A 16696-nucleotide genomic window follows, 5' to 3' on the forward strand; every position below is an offset into this window, starting at 1 on the left:
AATATGGCACGCTTCAAATTTAAATATTTAATGTTCCATCAGGAGTTTTCCATATGAATACATGGATGACGTCAGCGCTATCACTAAATCAATCAATTGTTTTTATATGTCACATCAGCCGAATACAACAGATGTAGACCTTACAGTGAAATGCTTACTTACAAGCCCTTAACCAACCATGCTTTAAGAAGAACAAAAAAATCAATAATAATAATTTAACAGCTGCAGTAAAATAACAAGCGAGGCTATATACAGGGGGTACCGGTACAGGGTCAATGTGGAGGCTATATACAGGGGGTACCGGTACAGGGTCAATGTGGAGGCTATATACAGGGGGTACCGGTACAGGGTCAATGTGGAGGCTATATACAGGGGGTACCGGTACAGGGTCAATGTGGAGGCTATATACAGGGGGTACCGGTACAGGGTCAATGTGGAGGCTATATACAGGGGGTACCGGTACAGGGTCAATGTGGAGGCTATATACAGGGGGTACCGGTACAGGGTCAATGTGGAGGCTATATACAGGGGTACCGGTACAGGGTCAATGTGGAGGCTATATACAGGGGGTACCGGTACAGGGTCAATGTGGAGGCTATATACAGGGGTACCGGTACAGGGTCAATGTGGAGGCTATATACAGGGGTACCGGTACAGGGTCAATGTGGAGGCTATATACAGGGGGTACTGGTACAGGGTCAATGTGGAGGCTATATACAGGGGGTACCGGTACAGGGTCAATGTGGAGGCTATATACAGGGGGTACCGGTACAGGGTCAATGTGGTTCGTAGAGGTAATTGAGGTAATATGTACATGTAGGTAGCTGTTCAGGAGTCTTATGGCTTGGGAAGCTGTTAAGAAGCCTTTTGGACCTCGACTTGGCGCTCCGGTACCGCTTTCCGTGCGGTAGCAGAGAGAACAGTCTATGACTTGGGTGGCTGGAGTCTATTTGTAGGGCCTTCCTCTGATACCACCTGGTGTAGAGGTCCTGGATGGCAGGAAGCTTGGCTTCAGTGATGCACTACCCTCTGTAGTGCCTTGCGTTTGGAGGCCGAGCAGTTGCCGTACCAGGCGGTGATGCAACCAGTCAGGATGCTCTCGTTTGTGCAGCTGTAGAACCTTTTGAGGACCTGAGGACCCATGCCCAATCTTTTCAGTCTCCTGAGGAGGAATAGGTTTTGTTGTGCCCTCTTCACGACTGTCTTGGTGTATTTGGACCATGATAGTTTGTTGGTGATGTGGACACCAAGGAACTTGAAGCGCTCAACCTGTTTCACTACAGCCCTGTCGATGAGAATGGGGCGTGCTCGGTCCTCCTTTTCCTGTAGTTCAAAATCATCTCCTTTGTCTTGATCATGTTGAGGGAGAGGTTGTTGTCCTGTCACCACACGACCAGGTCTCTGACCTCCTCCCTATAGGCTGGCTCATCATTGTTGTGTCATCGGAAATCTTGATGATGGTGTTGGAGTCGTGCCTGGCCATGCAGTCATGAGTGAACAGGGAGTACAGGAGGTGACTGAGCACAAACCCCTAAGGGGCCCCCATGTTGAGGATCAGCGTGGCGGATGTGTCGTTACCTACCCTTACCACCTGGGGACAGTCCAGGATCCAGTTGCAGAGGGAGATATTTAGTTTAGTGCTTAGCTTAGTGATGAACTTTGAGGGCACTATGTCCTGGTAATCCGGCTGGCCCTGCGGCCTTGTGAATGTTGACCTGTTTAAAGGTCTTTTTCATATCAGCTACGGGGAGCGTGATCACACAGTCATCCGGAATGGCTGGTGCTCTCATGCATGTTTCCGTGTTACTTGCCTCGAAACGAGCATAGAAGTAATTTAGGTCGTCTGGTAGGTTTGTGTCACTGGGCAGCTCGTGGCTGTGCTTCCCTTTGTAGTCTGTAATAGTTAGCAAGCCCTGCCACATCCAACGAGCGCCAGAGCTGGTGTAGTACGATTCAATCTTAGTCCTGTATTGATGCTTTGCCTGTTTGATGATTAGTCGGAGGGCATAGCGAGATTTCTTATAAGCTTCCGGCTTAGAGTCCTGCTCCTTGAAAGCGGCATCTCTACCCTTTAGCTTAGTGCGAATGTTGCCTGTAATCCATGGCTTCTGGTTAGGGTATGTATATATGGTTACTGTGGGGACGACGTCATCGATGCACTTATTGATGAAGCCAGTGACTGATGTGGTGTACTCAATGCCATCAGAAGAATCCCAGAACATGTTCCAGACTGTGCTAGCAAAACAGTCATGCGAATGACGGGGATGCAGGCCTTGTCAGGTGTCTGGAGTAAATCCTTCCCATCCGACTCGAAGAAGAATTCCTCCAGTACGGGGTGATTAATCAATGCCCTGATATCAAGAAGCTCATTTCGGTCAGATGATACGTTGGTCGAAAACATTATGTACAAAATAAGTTACAAATAACCTCAGACCTCAGACCTACCTAACTACAAGTTATGGAAAATGTGTATTTTGTCCAGTAAGTTTCCTCAAAGAGAAAGACCAAAGAAGATAAAACACTACAGTAATTACTAATATATACTACAGTGTTTCTCCTACAATATTTCAACTACAGTATACTTAATACAGTATACTACAGTAAAGTCTACAAAAAGATGACAGTGAATACTACAGTAAAGTCAGCAAAAACACTACAGTGAATACTCTAGTATTTATACCATAGTATACTGTAGTATTTTTTTCCATGTGGGCTGGTAGCGATTTAAGGTCTTTCATCTCTGTCTTTGTTTACACCCTAGAGGGGGGAATTGACTTCAGCTGTGTACTTTTGAGCGGATTTGAGCGCCTTCCAACAAGTGCTAGACTATGATGACTTATAATAGTGTAGTTACAATACATCTATTAGGGCATGACTTTTTGTGTAGCTTATGCCAAATTATTTGCAAATGGTGTATTTTCAAGGGGTCATTACGAAACGATATCTATCACAAACCAACAAAGTGAAGAAGTAGAAGTTGTTATTAATATTGAAACGTAAACACCATCACTGTGTAGCTCGAGGACCCCAAAGAGCAACAACTGCAGTATAATGCATTTATGTTGACAAAAACTCACAATAATTACTTGAGTCACCTTAATTTGTGCATTGAAAACTTTCACGTCAATATCTCTCTCTGTGAGTTTATTTACTTTCAGAGTCAACCCACAAGATGAGCAGTTTGTCTCAGAAATGACCCACAGCTACTGATTCATTTCTTTCGTAAACATAAAGCCACAAGAATACAAACCACCCCCCTAGTCTTATTGCCATAGCGATGCTCTAGTCTCTCTAGCCTAGTGATACACAGTCAAAAAAATGATTCCTTGTGAAGTCTAATTGCTATAAGGTATATTTAAAGCCTCCCTCCAGATCCTTGCTTCCTTCTCATCCGCCTGCATATGAAGCAGGCTCACACTAAACTCCTCTTGGGCTTTACCCACCTGGTTTTCAGTGCCTATCAAATGCACAGCGCGATTCACCATTACGATATATAACGCCAGTTTGACTGCCGCCTTACCACCGAAGAAGAAGCCATTCAGATCTGCTCCAGTGGGGTATGTTACATATTATGGTGGGAAAAAGATTTGGGATTATGTGATAATTGTTTCTATATATCTAAGACTTCTTATATGCAGAAAAAAAAGCTTGCTGTTCATATCATTCAGCCGGCCAAAGAGATATCCAGTCTGAGAGACAAATAGTATTTGACGTCGTATTGTGGTCGTAAAATACTGCCTTCTCTTTCCCTTAGCGCCAGCCAGGCCTCTCCCTTGTCTGATTAGAATGACTAGTGACAAAACAGCGGGCCTTCGCTGGCGTTTCTCATCTTCTGCGACGTGTTCTCCTCTCCGGAGTGTCAGTTTGTACTCTTGTTCCCACAAGGACATTACAATGAGGGTCATGCCTGTCACACACACACGCACAAAGACACACATACAATAAGATGCACACGCTGAGTGGACACTAGGCTGACACTGGGCCAACCCTCCAACCCCTCAGGCAACATGCCAGCATGGACAGCGGTGCCCGCTGACCTCTTGACCTTGCACCATTCCCCCTTGCCCCTTGTGTCACCCCTGCGTGTCACGGAGGGTTACGGACGAAGGGGATGACAACTCATGGGGGGTGACACCGGAATGGCCTGCCTCACAAGAGAACGTGACAGGCTGCAGCCCAGCTGTTTGGGATTCGTTCAAATGGCAGAGTCACAGGCACAGCCATGGGTAAAGAGATGGCTGCGGAGTGGCACGACATGATTATTTTGGGCTAACCGCCTGGCCCTTTCGCTTGCTTGCTCACTCGCTCATTGACCCTACCTCCTCGGGTCATGCAGTTGTACGGAAGTAAGTAAAGAAGAAAAACTACCCAGGTTGGGTTAGATTCCATTGTTTTCTAGTATCTTTGTAGAACTCATATAACAAGCTGTCGGGAGAAATGCTTCAGTGTCCAGTTCACTCGATTTCTAAAAGCTAAAGGGTGAAATAAAGGTCTGTTTGGGAATCTTTTGGCAGTGTGCCATATGACAAAGCCCAGTGTGTGTGAATGCGTGTGTGTGTGCATGTATCTATGTGTGTGTGTTCAGTGCAGCCATGCCTGACCCTGACTAACTCTTGATGTGTTCACTCAGTTAACTCAGTAGGCCACTGAACACTGGGCTATACACTCTACCACTTGGTTATCTATAGAACACAGAGGGGTTGAATCACTGTCAACACAAAAACATATCCTCTGTCAAAAGAGGGTCTTTCTTCGACTTAATATTAACATTGTTCCTGTATTTGTCTACACATTCTACACGGGTGAGTTGGGTTTAAATGAGCTAAGGCGTTATTAACCTCTTTATGTCAAAACCATCATGAATCCTGTTATCTTAAGAACATAATGTTTATTGCATGAAAATAATGTTTCATCATAATTCAAGAAGAAAACACTATTTTCATGCAATAAACATTATGTTCTTAAGATAATAGGATTAATATATATATATATAGATAATAGGATTATAAATCCTATTATCTATATATACATATATATATATAACTTTTTCCATATTTTGTTATGTTTTACAGCCTTATTCTAAAATGGAATAATGACAAACCAAAAACAGGTTTTTAGAAACTGAAATATCAAATTTACACAAGTATTCAGACCATTTACTCAGTACTTTGTTGAAGCACCTTTGGCAGCGATTACAGCCTCAAGTCTTCTTGGGTAGGACGCTACAAGCTTGGCACACCTGTATTTGGGGAGTTTCTTCCATTCTTCTCTGCAGATCCTCTCAAGCTCTGTCAGGTTGGATGGGGAGCTTCCCTCCACAGCTATTTTCAGGTCTCTCCAGAGAAGTTCGATCAGGTTCATGTCCAGGTTCTGGCTGGGCCACTCAAGAACATTCAGAGACTTGTCCCGAAGCTACTCCAGCATTTTCTTGGCTGGGTGCTTAGGGTCATTGTCCAGGTGGAAGGTGAACCTTCGCCCCAGTTTGAGGTCCTGTGTGCTCTGAAGCAGGTTTTCATCAAGGATCTGTCTGTACTTTTCTCCGTTCATCTTTTCCTCGATCCTAACTAGTCACCCATTCCCTGCAGTTGAAAAACATACCCACAGCAGGATGCTGCCACCACCATGCTTCACCGTAGAGATGGTGCCAGGTTTCTTCCAGATGTGACCCTGACCAAGGCCCTTCTCCCCCGACTTCTCAGTGTGGCCAGGTGACCAGCTCTAGGAAGAGTCTTGGTGGTTCCAAACGTCTTACATTTAAGAATGATGGAGGTCACTGTGTTCTTGGGGACCTTCAATGCTGCAGACATTTTTTGGTACACTTCCCCAGGTCTGAGTCTCAAAGCAATCCTGTCTCGGAGCTCGACGGACAATTATTTCAACCTCATGGCCTGGTTTTTGCTGTGACATGCACTGTCACCTGTGGGACTTTATATAGACAGGTGTGTGCCTTTCCAAATCATGTCCAATCAATTGAATGTACCACAGGTGGTCTCCAATCAAGTCGTAGAAACATCTCAAGGATGATCAATGGAAACAGGAAGCACCTTGAGCTCAATTTTGAGTCTCATAGAAAAGTGTTTGAATAATTATGTAAATAAGGTATTTCTGTATATAAAAAATATATAAAAATCTGATTTTGCTTTGTCATTATGGGGAACTGTGTGTAGATTGATGATTTCCCCCCCCCCATTTTAGAATAAGGCTGTAAAGTAACAAAAAGTGGAAAAAGTCAAGGGGTCTGAATACTTTCCAAATGCACTGTGTGTGTGTGTGTGTGTGTGTGTGTGTAGCATTTCGCTACACTCGCATTAACATCTGCTAACCATGTGTATGTGACAAATAAAATTTGATTTGATTTTTTGTGTGTGTGTGTGTGTGTGTGTGTGTGTGTGTGTGTGTGTGTGTGTGTATATATATATATATATATATATATATATATATATATATAATGTGTGTGTGTGCATGCAAAGCATTAGCATTAAGCTAGTGCTGCCATGCAGTGAAATCAGGCCTGAATGTTTCTGCTCCAGATCCTCCATAGCTCTGAGATAACTTAAATAAACATAGTTTTAAGCAGCTTACTAGGCCAGCTAGCTGCTTCTGCTTTGCTCTGAAGATTTTCACCCAGCGAAAAGACAGAGAAAGGGAGAGACAGGGAGAGAGAGGGAAGAGAAAGACAGAGAGAGGGCGGGGGACAGAGTGCCCATTCAGAGAGAGGGGGGAGAAAGAGAGAGAAAATAACTTCAAGAAAGAAAAGAGCGTTGGGGCAACGAGCGAAGCATCCGGCAAACGTCATCAATAACTCAACGCTTCCCCTCCTTAATCTATCTGTTAAAATACAAGCCAGTGACACAAGGCCGACGGAGGGGGGAAGAAGGAAGCGCATCGAGTTAAAGACCCCCAGATTCTCCTCTATCTCTCTTCGCAGAGAGAGTTCTTACCGAGAGTCAGAGAGCCAGCGGCGTCAAGCGTACAGCTTCTATGTGCTAATGTAGTCAATGGTAAAACATAATGGATGTGTCCCTAAGCAGGGCAAATCAGACAGTGAAAAACATAGAATGGAATCGTCCCAAAGCACACATTCAAGTAGAGTTAGAATGGCAGAGCCACTGCTGGAGCATAGAAACTGTGAGTTAGAGGGGAGACATAAAAATATGTTATAGAATTGTCCCAAAGCACACCTGGAAGTATAGTTACAGTATAATGGAGCAGAGGAACTATGGCTGGGCCCTGGTCAAAATAAGTGCACTGTATATAGGGAATAGACCAAGACTATAAATGAGCAGCTATCTGTGCCCCGGCGGGTAGTGTAGATGCCCGCCTCATGCCCCTTGCCCTGCACCCGGAACATTCCGCTCCAACGAGCAGCCAGTGAGTCGCCCTATCTGGAGAGAGAGGGCACAGATGTGGTTTCACATCTGCCCTAGCATCATGTAGGGGGGGGGTGAGAAGACGTTTATATTGTCGTATTCACTCAAACATCAAGTACCATGCAGATGTATATTTACTTAGCTATCTGTATATCTCAGAGTTAAAGCTCAAGTAGGAAGAGGGAAATGTCCAATTGACTCAGACAGGCAGGCTCAAGGGAATGTACAGTAGCTAGCTGGTGTAGATATTCAACAAGGCAAAAATCCATAGTGCCTCTTGTAAACGATCTCATGTTAATACAGGCCAAGTCAGTGAAACGAGCCATCAAGCAGACAGCTCTTTTTCCTTTTATATTCAGAACCTTACATCACAGTCACATGTATCTCAAAGAAAGCCATCCAGCTGCATACCAGTACTTTAGATTAGAGCATCCACTGGGACACCAGCCAGACAATGTTAAAAGTGTTGTTAGTTCGATGGCAGCAGGCGGATATCTACCAGAGCTTAGATCATAACCACACCTTCGAACCTCCTTAAAGCTTTATAACAGTGCTTTAGAAGAGCCACTATCAGGCTTTGTGAGTGTTGGTAGTTCTAGCAGGCAGATATCTATCTTCAAGGGCTTATCTCCTGGGACATGGTTGATAGTTCTAGCAGGCAGATATCTATCTTCAAGGGCTTATCTCCTGGGACATGGTTGATAGTTCTAGCAGGCAGATATCTATCTTCCAGGGCTTATCTCCTGGCACATGGTTGATAGTTCTAGCAGGCAGATATCTATCTTCCAGAGCGTATCTCCTGGGACATGGTTGGTAGTTCTAGCAGGCAGATATATATCTTCCAGGGCTTACCTCCTGGGACATGGTTGATAGTTCTAGCAGGCAGATATCTATCTTCCAGAGCGTATCTCATGGGACATGTTTGGTAGTTCTAGCAGGCAGATATCTATCTTCCAGGGCTTATCTCCTGGGACCTCCATGTCAGAGCACAGTAACCATGTGAGCTGCTATGACATATTTTAAAACGGGTTGTATGGACCCCGGAAGCCGATTGGTTGATAGCAGGGAGTAACAGCACCACAATCCCCAAACTATCCAGGTAATGCCTGTTAACAGTTCCATTAGATTGATCAATGCGCATCCACTTTCCCACAGCCCCGGCAGTCAATTTATAAGCTTAATCTCCTGTGGAAAAAAGCGTCTAGACAATATTTCACCATGCTACCAGGCTAGCATTTGGTTTGCAACAGTTGGGATTTGTCTAAACCTTGCTGTGACCTCTGGAACAATGTTGCACGTTTTTGTGATCTCCACTGTGCCAGGCATATGAACGTGATGAGACTTCTCTGATCCACGGCAATTAATTTATCAGGATCGTTAATGGATATATGCAAAGAATTGGCAATGTAAACGAAGGTAAAACAAATGAAAGTGCACATAGTTGGCTGTCATTTGAGCGGCTTGGTGTGATTTAGTGAGCTAGCTAGCAAAGGAGAAGTAGCAAGCATGCGTAGATAATGTGGTTGTTTAGCAACAAAACCGACACGTAGCGCAACTATGGGGCAAAACAGACGGGTTGGTTTAGATTGTTTTATTTGATTTATTACATTTTTGCATTGTGTATATGCACACACACAGGACCCTACACACTCACTGACACTCCAACACACACATAACATGCTCACACATTTATGCTGACTCTATACACACACACACACACACACACACACACACACACACACACACACACACACACACACACACACACACACACACACACACACACACACACACACACACACACACACTCATATATCCTGATGCCTGGTCACCTTACCACTACACGTACAGTATCTACCTCTTTCACTCCAGTATCCCTGCACATTGTAAATATGGTATTGGAACTGACCCTGGATATAGCTTCATACTTTCTCGTGTCCTTATGTCTTCTTATTATTTCTCGTGTGTTTTTGTTCTACCTTGTTCTTTTTAGTGCTACATTAATATTGATTACTGCATTGTTGGGTTTGGAGTTTGCAATAAAGGGATGTAACTCCCATCTAAGGGCTGTAACTACCATCTAAGGGCTGTAACTACCATCTAAGGGCTGTAACTCCCTCCTAAGGGCTGTAACTCCCATCTAAGGGCTGTAACTACCATCTAAGGGCTGTAACTACCATCTAAGGAATGTAACTCCCATCTAAGGGCTGTAACTCCCATCTAAGGGATGTAACTCCCATCTAAGGGCTGTAACTACCATCTAAGGGCTGTAACTCCCATCTAAGGGCTGTAACTACCATCTAAGGGCTGTAACTACCATCTAAGGGCTGTAACTCCCATCTAAGGGCTGTAACTACCATCTAAGGGCTGTAACACCCATCTAAGGGATGTAACTCCCATCTAAGGGCTGTAACTACCATCTAAGGGCTGTAACTCCCATCTAAGGGCTGTGACTCCCTCCTAAGGGCTGTAACTCCCATCTAAGGGCTGTGACTACCATCTAAGCGCTGTAACTCCCATCTAAGGGCTGTAACTCCCATCTAAGGGCTGTAACTACCATCTAAGGCCTGTAACTCCCTCCTTAGGGCTGTAACTCCCATCTAAGGGCTGTAACTCCCATCTTAGGGCTGTAACTCCCTCCTAAGGGCTGTAACTCCCATCTAAGGGCTGTAACTCCCATCTTAGGGCTGTAACTCCCTCCTAAGGGCTGTAACTCCCATCTAAGGGCTGTAACTACCATCTAAGGGCTGTAACTCCCATCTAAGGGCTGTAACTACCATCTAAGGGCTGTAACTCCCATCTAAGGGCTGTAACTCCCATCTAAGGGCTGTAACTACCATCTAAGGCCTGTAACTCCCTCCTTAGGGCTGTAACTCCCATCTAAGGGCTGTAACTCCCATCTTAGGGCTGTAACTCCCTCCTAAGGGCTGTAACTCCCATCTAAGGGCTGTAACTCCCATCTTAGGGCTGTAACTCCCTCCTAAGGGCTGTAACTCCCATCTAAGGGCTGTAACTCCCATCTAAGGGCTGTAACTCCCATCTAAGGGCTGTAACTACCATCTAAGGGCTGTAACTCCCATCTAAGGGCTGTAACTCCCATCTAAGGGCTGTAACTACCATCTAAGGGCTGTAACTCCCATCTAAGGGCTGTGACTCCCTCCTAAGGGCTGTAACTCCCTCCTAAGGGCTGTAACTCCCATCTAAGGGCTGTAACTACCATCTAAGGGCTGTGACTCCCTCCTAAGGGCTGTAACTCCCATCTAAGGGCTGTGACTCCCATCTAAGGGCTGTAACTCCCATCTAAGGGCTGTGACTACCATCTAAGGGCTGTAACTCCCTTCTATGGGCTTCGCCTCGGGAGTTACCGTATGACAATCCCCAGGTTCTTGTGCCTTATTTCTTACTGGAGACCCTGTCAGGCCTGTCCAGCACCTTGTCACAGGCCACTCACTCAATCGCCCTGATACAGAGGGTTGAGTCACTCTGTGTGTGAGTGTGTGTATGTGTTTGTGTGTGTAAGACACAACCAGGGTTGTATGAGTCAGCAAGCCAGTGTGGCCACATTCATGACAACCAATAAAGTGCAGGGGCCAGAGAGACAGCAGGCACCCACACGACCAACTCAGACACACACAATCGCACACGAGCGCACACCATTCAAAACCAATTTCAATCCTTAGTGCTCATCACTTTTCCCCAAAACATAGATTGCCTGTCACAACATCCAGCTTTTATTGTCACATCTTGTATTCTTCCACAATGGATTGATACACGCCTGTAAATACACTAGAGGAAAAAGCCTACGTCCCAAATGACACCCTATTCGCTATATGGTGAACTACTTTTGACATAGGGCTCTGATCAAAAGTTGTTCACTATAGTGAAAAGGTTGCCATTTGGGATGTAGGCTAATACACTAAGGCTGTTTTTACAGAGACAGCCCAATTCTGATATTTTTTTCCAGCTATTGGTCTTTCGACCAATCTCTTCTGATCTTTCCACATCAGATCTTTTTCAGAGCTGATCGGATTGGTCAAAAAGACCAAATGAAATCAAATCACATTTGATTTAACATGTGCTTCATAAACAACAGGTGTGGACTAACAGTAAAATGCTTACTTACGGGCCCATCCTAACAATGCAGAGAGAAAGATTTAGAACATAATAGAACAAATAATAGAGACAGAGACAGAGAGAGAGCGAGCGAGAGACAGAGAGAGACAGTGAGAGAGAGAGAGAGAGAGAGAGAGAGAGAGAGTGAGTGAGAGAGAGAGAGAGAGAGAGAGAGTTCCGCACTACAGAAACCTGACTTCTCAAAACACCCCCACCACTAACAGCAGCACAATCCCCCTCTCGACACAGGACCTTAACTGTCAGTGCTGAATAGTACAAGGAGAGAGATGAAGTTGAGTGACAGCAGTCAAGAAGGTGCTTCTTAGTGACCTCAGTATGTTTGGCTGAGCATGGTGTTCGTTTGCACTACCATAGCTGGGATTTGGTTTGATTTCCTGCATGGGACACTAAACATAATTACATGTTCAACTGTTAATCACTTTTGCGCAACAACGTCTGCTAAACGACCATATTATATGATATTATCAGATTACAGATTGAACTGCCTCTAGTGTGCTCTCCCTACGATGTCTGATTCCTGCATTGGACACATGTATAAATATTACTAGGTGTTGAACTGTAAATCGTTTAGGATGAATGAGCATATCATCATTACCATATATGACAGTTTAAATAGGTTTCCTCCAGCGTGCTCTCTCTGCGTGGTGTGGCCCGCCTGCGTGTGTCGCCCGCTGGTTGGCACGGTAATGCCCGGTGGGGCGTAGGAACACTCGCTGTTTACCTCGAAGATCATTTAGTAATCCCCACAGGGCAGGCATGTACAGAACGGCAGCGCACGTAAAACAGCGCATGTTAAACTAAACCCAGGGGGATGGATTGGAGGACACTAACAAACGTGTGTGTGTGTGTGTGTGTCCCAGTGAGGGCGGATAGACACACAGTAGATGCACACACCACATGGGTTCTGGTGACATTCATGTCAGATTGTCCGACAGAGGATTTGGAGATTTAGACTCTTTGTTCTATGTTAATGACTCACGAGGCTTGGCTGAAGAAGCCTAGCTGTTTGCGTTTATCAGTGATTTAGACTCTTTGTTCTAAGTTAATGACTCACTGGGCTGGGCTGAAAAAGCCTATCAGTGTTTATCAGTGTTCCCCAAACCTCTCCTCGGGAACACACAGCCATTTAGCTATACTTATTTGATGTGCTTCAGCACTGGTAGCACTTGATTAGTTGAATAAGGTTCCAGTTGTGGAATAAATGAAATAAGTGGAATGGGCTGGGAGTAGGCTGACTCCAGGAGAGGTTTGGGAAAGCCTGGTGTACATGAGTTACTCGCCAAAATATAGTGACTGCCTGCCTAAACGTCCGCAGGGGGACACGAATGAGTCCAAGCATGAAATCTACAGTGAAATATTAAAAGCTCTGCTTTCTAAAAATCCAACTCCCAAAACTCCAGTCTGCCTGTAACATCCTTTCCCTCAGACTGCCATTTTGTAAGCAGTCCAGCAACGACATGGATTTTTTAAAAACCAGATCCTATAAAGAGCCCAAATGGAGGTCATTCAATTTTGAGAAGCAGGACAAAAGTCTTACAAGGCGAACTTCCAGCAGAGCAGAATGATATGTAAGATGCTTTCCAAACATCCCTTTCTTGTCGAATTGTCAGGAATCCCGCGAAAGTACAATAGTGTATATAGCCTCGTTGTTATTTTATTGTGTTACATTTTTTAAAACTTTTGTTTAGTATATATTTTCTTCAACTCTATTTTCTTCAAACTGCATTGTTGGTTAAGGGCTTGTAAGTGAGCATTTCACAGTAAGGTCCACACCTGTTGTATTTGGCGCATGTGACAAATACAATTTTATTTTATTTTATTTGAGTGCTAAAAATGGAATCGACTACATCTCCTAACTTCTCCTACATCTCCTGGCAGTCACCTCTCTCTCCTCTCCCAACCCTGGTATGACAGAGAGCTTTATAGTGGAATACTGCCTCTAAAATGGTGCCTACCAGGGCTTACCCCTACCCTCTTCACCATGCCCTTTGCCACCAACTCTACAAACCTGTCTGATGCCGCTTCAATGGTTTCTGACCGTTTGCTCATGTTGCTCCACATTGCCATAGTACAGGACAATGGTCTGCTCTAGAGGGAAGCTAGCACCCCTCGCAGACCACAATGCCCAGCACAGTGCAAGCTTTGCAAACAGTGGGCTAGGTACCCAAGTGAAATGTCTCCCTTGATGAAGATCTATCTGGCCAGCAAAATATAGACAGACTTTCCCATAAATGTTTCATTTGCAAGTACATAGCTTTCCCTACACAGTGTGCAAAGAGTCCCTTTCACCATTCAAGTGAAGTGACAAACCCACAGGGGAAAGTAAAGTGCTCCAACATGGAATGGCTGCTATGCAGGCCTAGAGTAATGAAGATGAGGGAGAACAGTGTTTAAAGCCTAGACCCCTCAACCAAGAATAAGCATCTGACCTATATATCCTCGGGATTCTAATTACACATATAATCTGAGTCCCAAATGGCACCCTATTCCCTAAATAGTGCACTACCAGGGCCCAAAAGTAGTGTACAATGTAAGGAATAGGGTGCCATCTGGGACTCAGATTATATGTGTAATTAGAATCCAGATGTTTATTCTTGGTTGAGGGGTCTAGGCTTTAAACACCATAAACCCTATAGAAAACTTTCCAGTCTCCTTGGACTCTGAGCTGACACTAAACCAATACACATTGCAGTGTGTGCCAGTCAGGGACATGGCAACAGGCATGGCCTGCATCCCAAATGGTACCCGATAGCCTAAATAGTGTACCACTTTTGACCGCTTACGGTGCCGTTCGGGACACAGCCATGATATCAATAATTCAATACAGGGGGATGCCAGCGGAGGACCATTACTATCACAGACACATCACACGAGAATAATGCGTTGCGTTGTTAAATAATGGAGGATGATGATCGACAGTGCATGTACTGGGCCTTTGAATGAGAAGACTTGTGTTGGTGGTTGGTGTTGCACGGCTTGAGTGGGATTAGACTTTGCAGCAATTGCATTACCTCTGTGGAGTTGTACTGTGCTTAGTTGAGAAGGACTCGGGGAAGGAATGAGAGCCGGAGAGAGTATTGAAGTGGGAAGAGAGTATTGAAGTGGGCGGGCTAGAGATATCCTTAGAGAGAGAGAGAGAGTAGCTATTGAAAGGGGAGTCCAGCCCGCTTACCACGAATAAGATATTGCAATATGCCGTGTGTTTTGTAGCGATGAATGGTCCCGACGGTTTGCTCTGTAGCATAGCTGTTTGTCAAGCCTGACATAATGTCAATTAACATGGCCCTATGAGGTGGGTAGACTGTCAAACTTGTTACACATGAACCAAACTGACATCTGAACACTGCACTTGGCTTGAGCAAACATATGTGGATCAGACATGTGTAACCTGCTCTCTAGATGGTAAGTAGACTTGGGTATGTGCTTGAGTTGTATCAACATGAGAAAGGCTTCTGTTGTATCTATCAATGTTTCATATCATGTTTCGTGGACACACGTGTATGTATCAGAGTGAGAGTGAGAGAGAGAGAGGGACAGAGAGAGAGAGAGACAGAGAGAGAGAGAGAGAGAGAGGGACAGAGAGAGAGAGAGAGAGAGAGAGAGAGAGAGAGAGAGAGAGAGAGAGAGAGAAGCTTTAATATTAAAGCCCTAATATTTGACCAAATCCAACACACCAGCCTCTCCAGCATGTTGTATTACATAACAAATGACAGTGGCTGGCTGGGACCATAATTGCACTATAAAGATTGTTTCTATGTGAGAAAGCTTATGTTATAACTTGATCTAGAAATACCTTCACTTTCACATCCAATAGCCCTTAGTGTTTAAGCGTTAATAACTGTCAATCATATAAGGTGTTACATATATATATATATATATATATAGAGAGAGAGAGAGAGAGAGAGAATTCTGCTCATTCGGATTGCATGCAAATATACAATTTATTTTGATAATTCAAGCGGCGTTTTCTTTGATCTCGGCCCAGAAATTCCATGAGATTTCTCGATTACGGCACCTGTTACTGAAAGAGAGAAGAGAAATCCTTGTCAGGATCAGATCAGCACACTGAGCATAACGATCGAATTCCTGGGAAACGGGGATTTGAGAAATACGCAGTCAGTTTACAGGGTCTACATTTAATACAGACAGAAATTGAATTCACTTATCACGAATACTAAACGGCGCGTGCATCATGATCGTACCGTTTCTGACTGATTTGTTGAGCAATGGCCAAAATCCCTCGCGGAAGGATCACCACATGTATGTTTGTCGAGATAAAACATCATGAATAGATGACTCTCTTAGAGGCTTTTGTACTTAATATGATTCTTATATCTATGTGCCTGTAGCCCAATCCCAGAATGTGAGAGGAAAATCCACTCCGTATTGAACGCTTCCAGTGTTTTAGGGTCATATAGCCTATTTGCGAACCACTCAAATCATTGGCGCACTCAAAGCACCTAACATTAATCAAACAGTTCGGGAACTTCAACAATCAGTGTGAGTAAATCAAGCCGCGTAATGTTGGCTGCTGCCGAACTCCCTTACCTTAGCAACACAGCTATTTCCCACGCGAAGAATCCCCATACAGCTACAAAGTGCAGCCTTTTCCGCGTCATCTCAAGATTTGAGTTGCATATACATGTACCCGGGAACGCCTCAACTGCCTCTGTTCGCCACTTATGGTAAGACTCTTGACTTTCAGCACCGTGGACAGTGCTCCAACTGATGTCGACACAATCCAACACGCGGCAGGCTCGTGGCGCACGGTAAACGCAAACGCATAACAGTTTCGGAATCCCACATAATACTAATCTACTTCACTACTCATAACTGGACAGGTTTTACCGACCTAGCAACGACACCAACAAGAGAGCATAGTATATTCTGAAATACGACTCTAAAGTAGGAATACCAGTCATTTGGGGTAGCGCTCGGAGGCTGAACAGATTCTTGACACATTCACAACATCTCAGCGGTCTTGAAGAGCGGGGACATAGAGAGCCCGCCCCAGACGCGCGCGGCACCGGTGACTGACAGCGCATTATTCCACTCGCTCCTATAAATGTTCCAGCAGAGCCACGCTAAAGCTTCAATTAGACAAGCACTGATGTGGAACGTCATTACTGCATGAGCATCCCCATCATCTCTCTCTCTCTCTCTCTCTCTCTCTCGCTCTGTTTCATTGACAT

The 16696-nt window shown here is 44.7% G+C and overlaps 1 protein-coding gene across 1 annotated transcript in view; it reads right to left on the reverse strand.

Annotated features, from left to right (window-relative positions):
- LOC112261314 (glycine receptor subunit alpha-3-like) overlaps window positions 1–16465 on the reverse strand; it is a 116648-nt gene extending 100183 nt beyond the window's left edge. Inside the window, exon 1 of the mRNA XM_042329695.1 lies at window positions 16053–16465. Within this exon, the coding sequence (XP_042185629.1) occupies window positions 16053–16123 (71 nt within the window). The 5' untranslated portion in view covers window positions 16124–16465. The remainder of the gene's footprint in view (window positions 1–16052) is intronic.
- Between the last annotated feature and the right edge of the window lie 231 nt (window positions 16466–16696).

This window comes from Oncorhynchus tshawytscha, linkage group LG11, assembly GCF_018296145.1.
Source record: "Oncorhynchus tshawytscha isolate Ot180627B linkage group LG11, Otsh_v2.0, whole genome shotgun sequence".
NCBI lineage: Eukaryota > Metazoa > Chordata > Actinopteri > Salmoniformes > Salmonidae > Oncorhynchus > Oncorhynchus tshawytscha.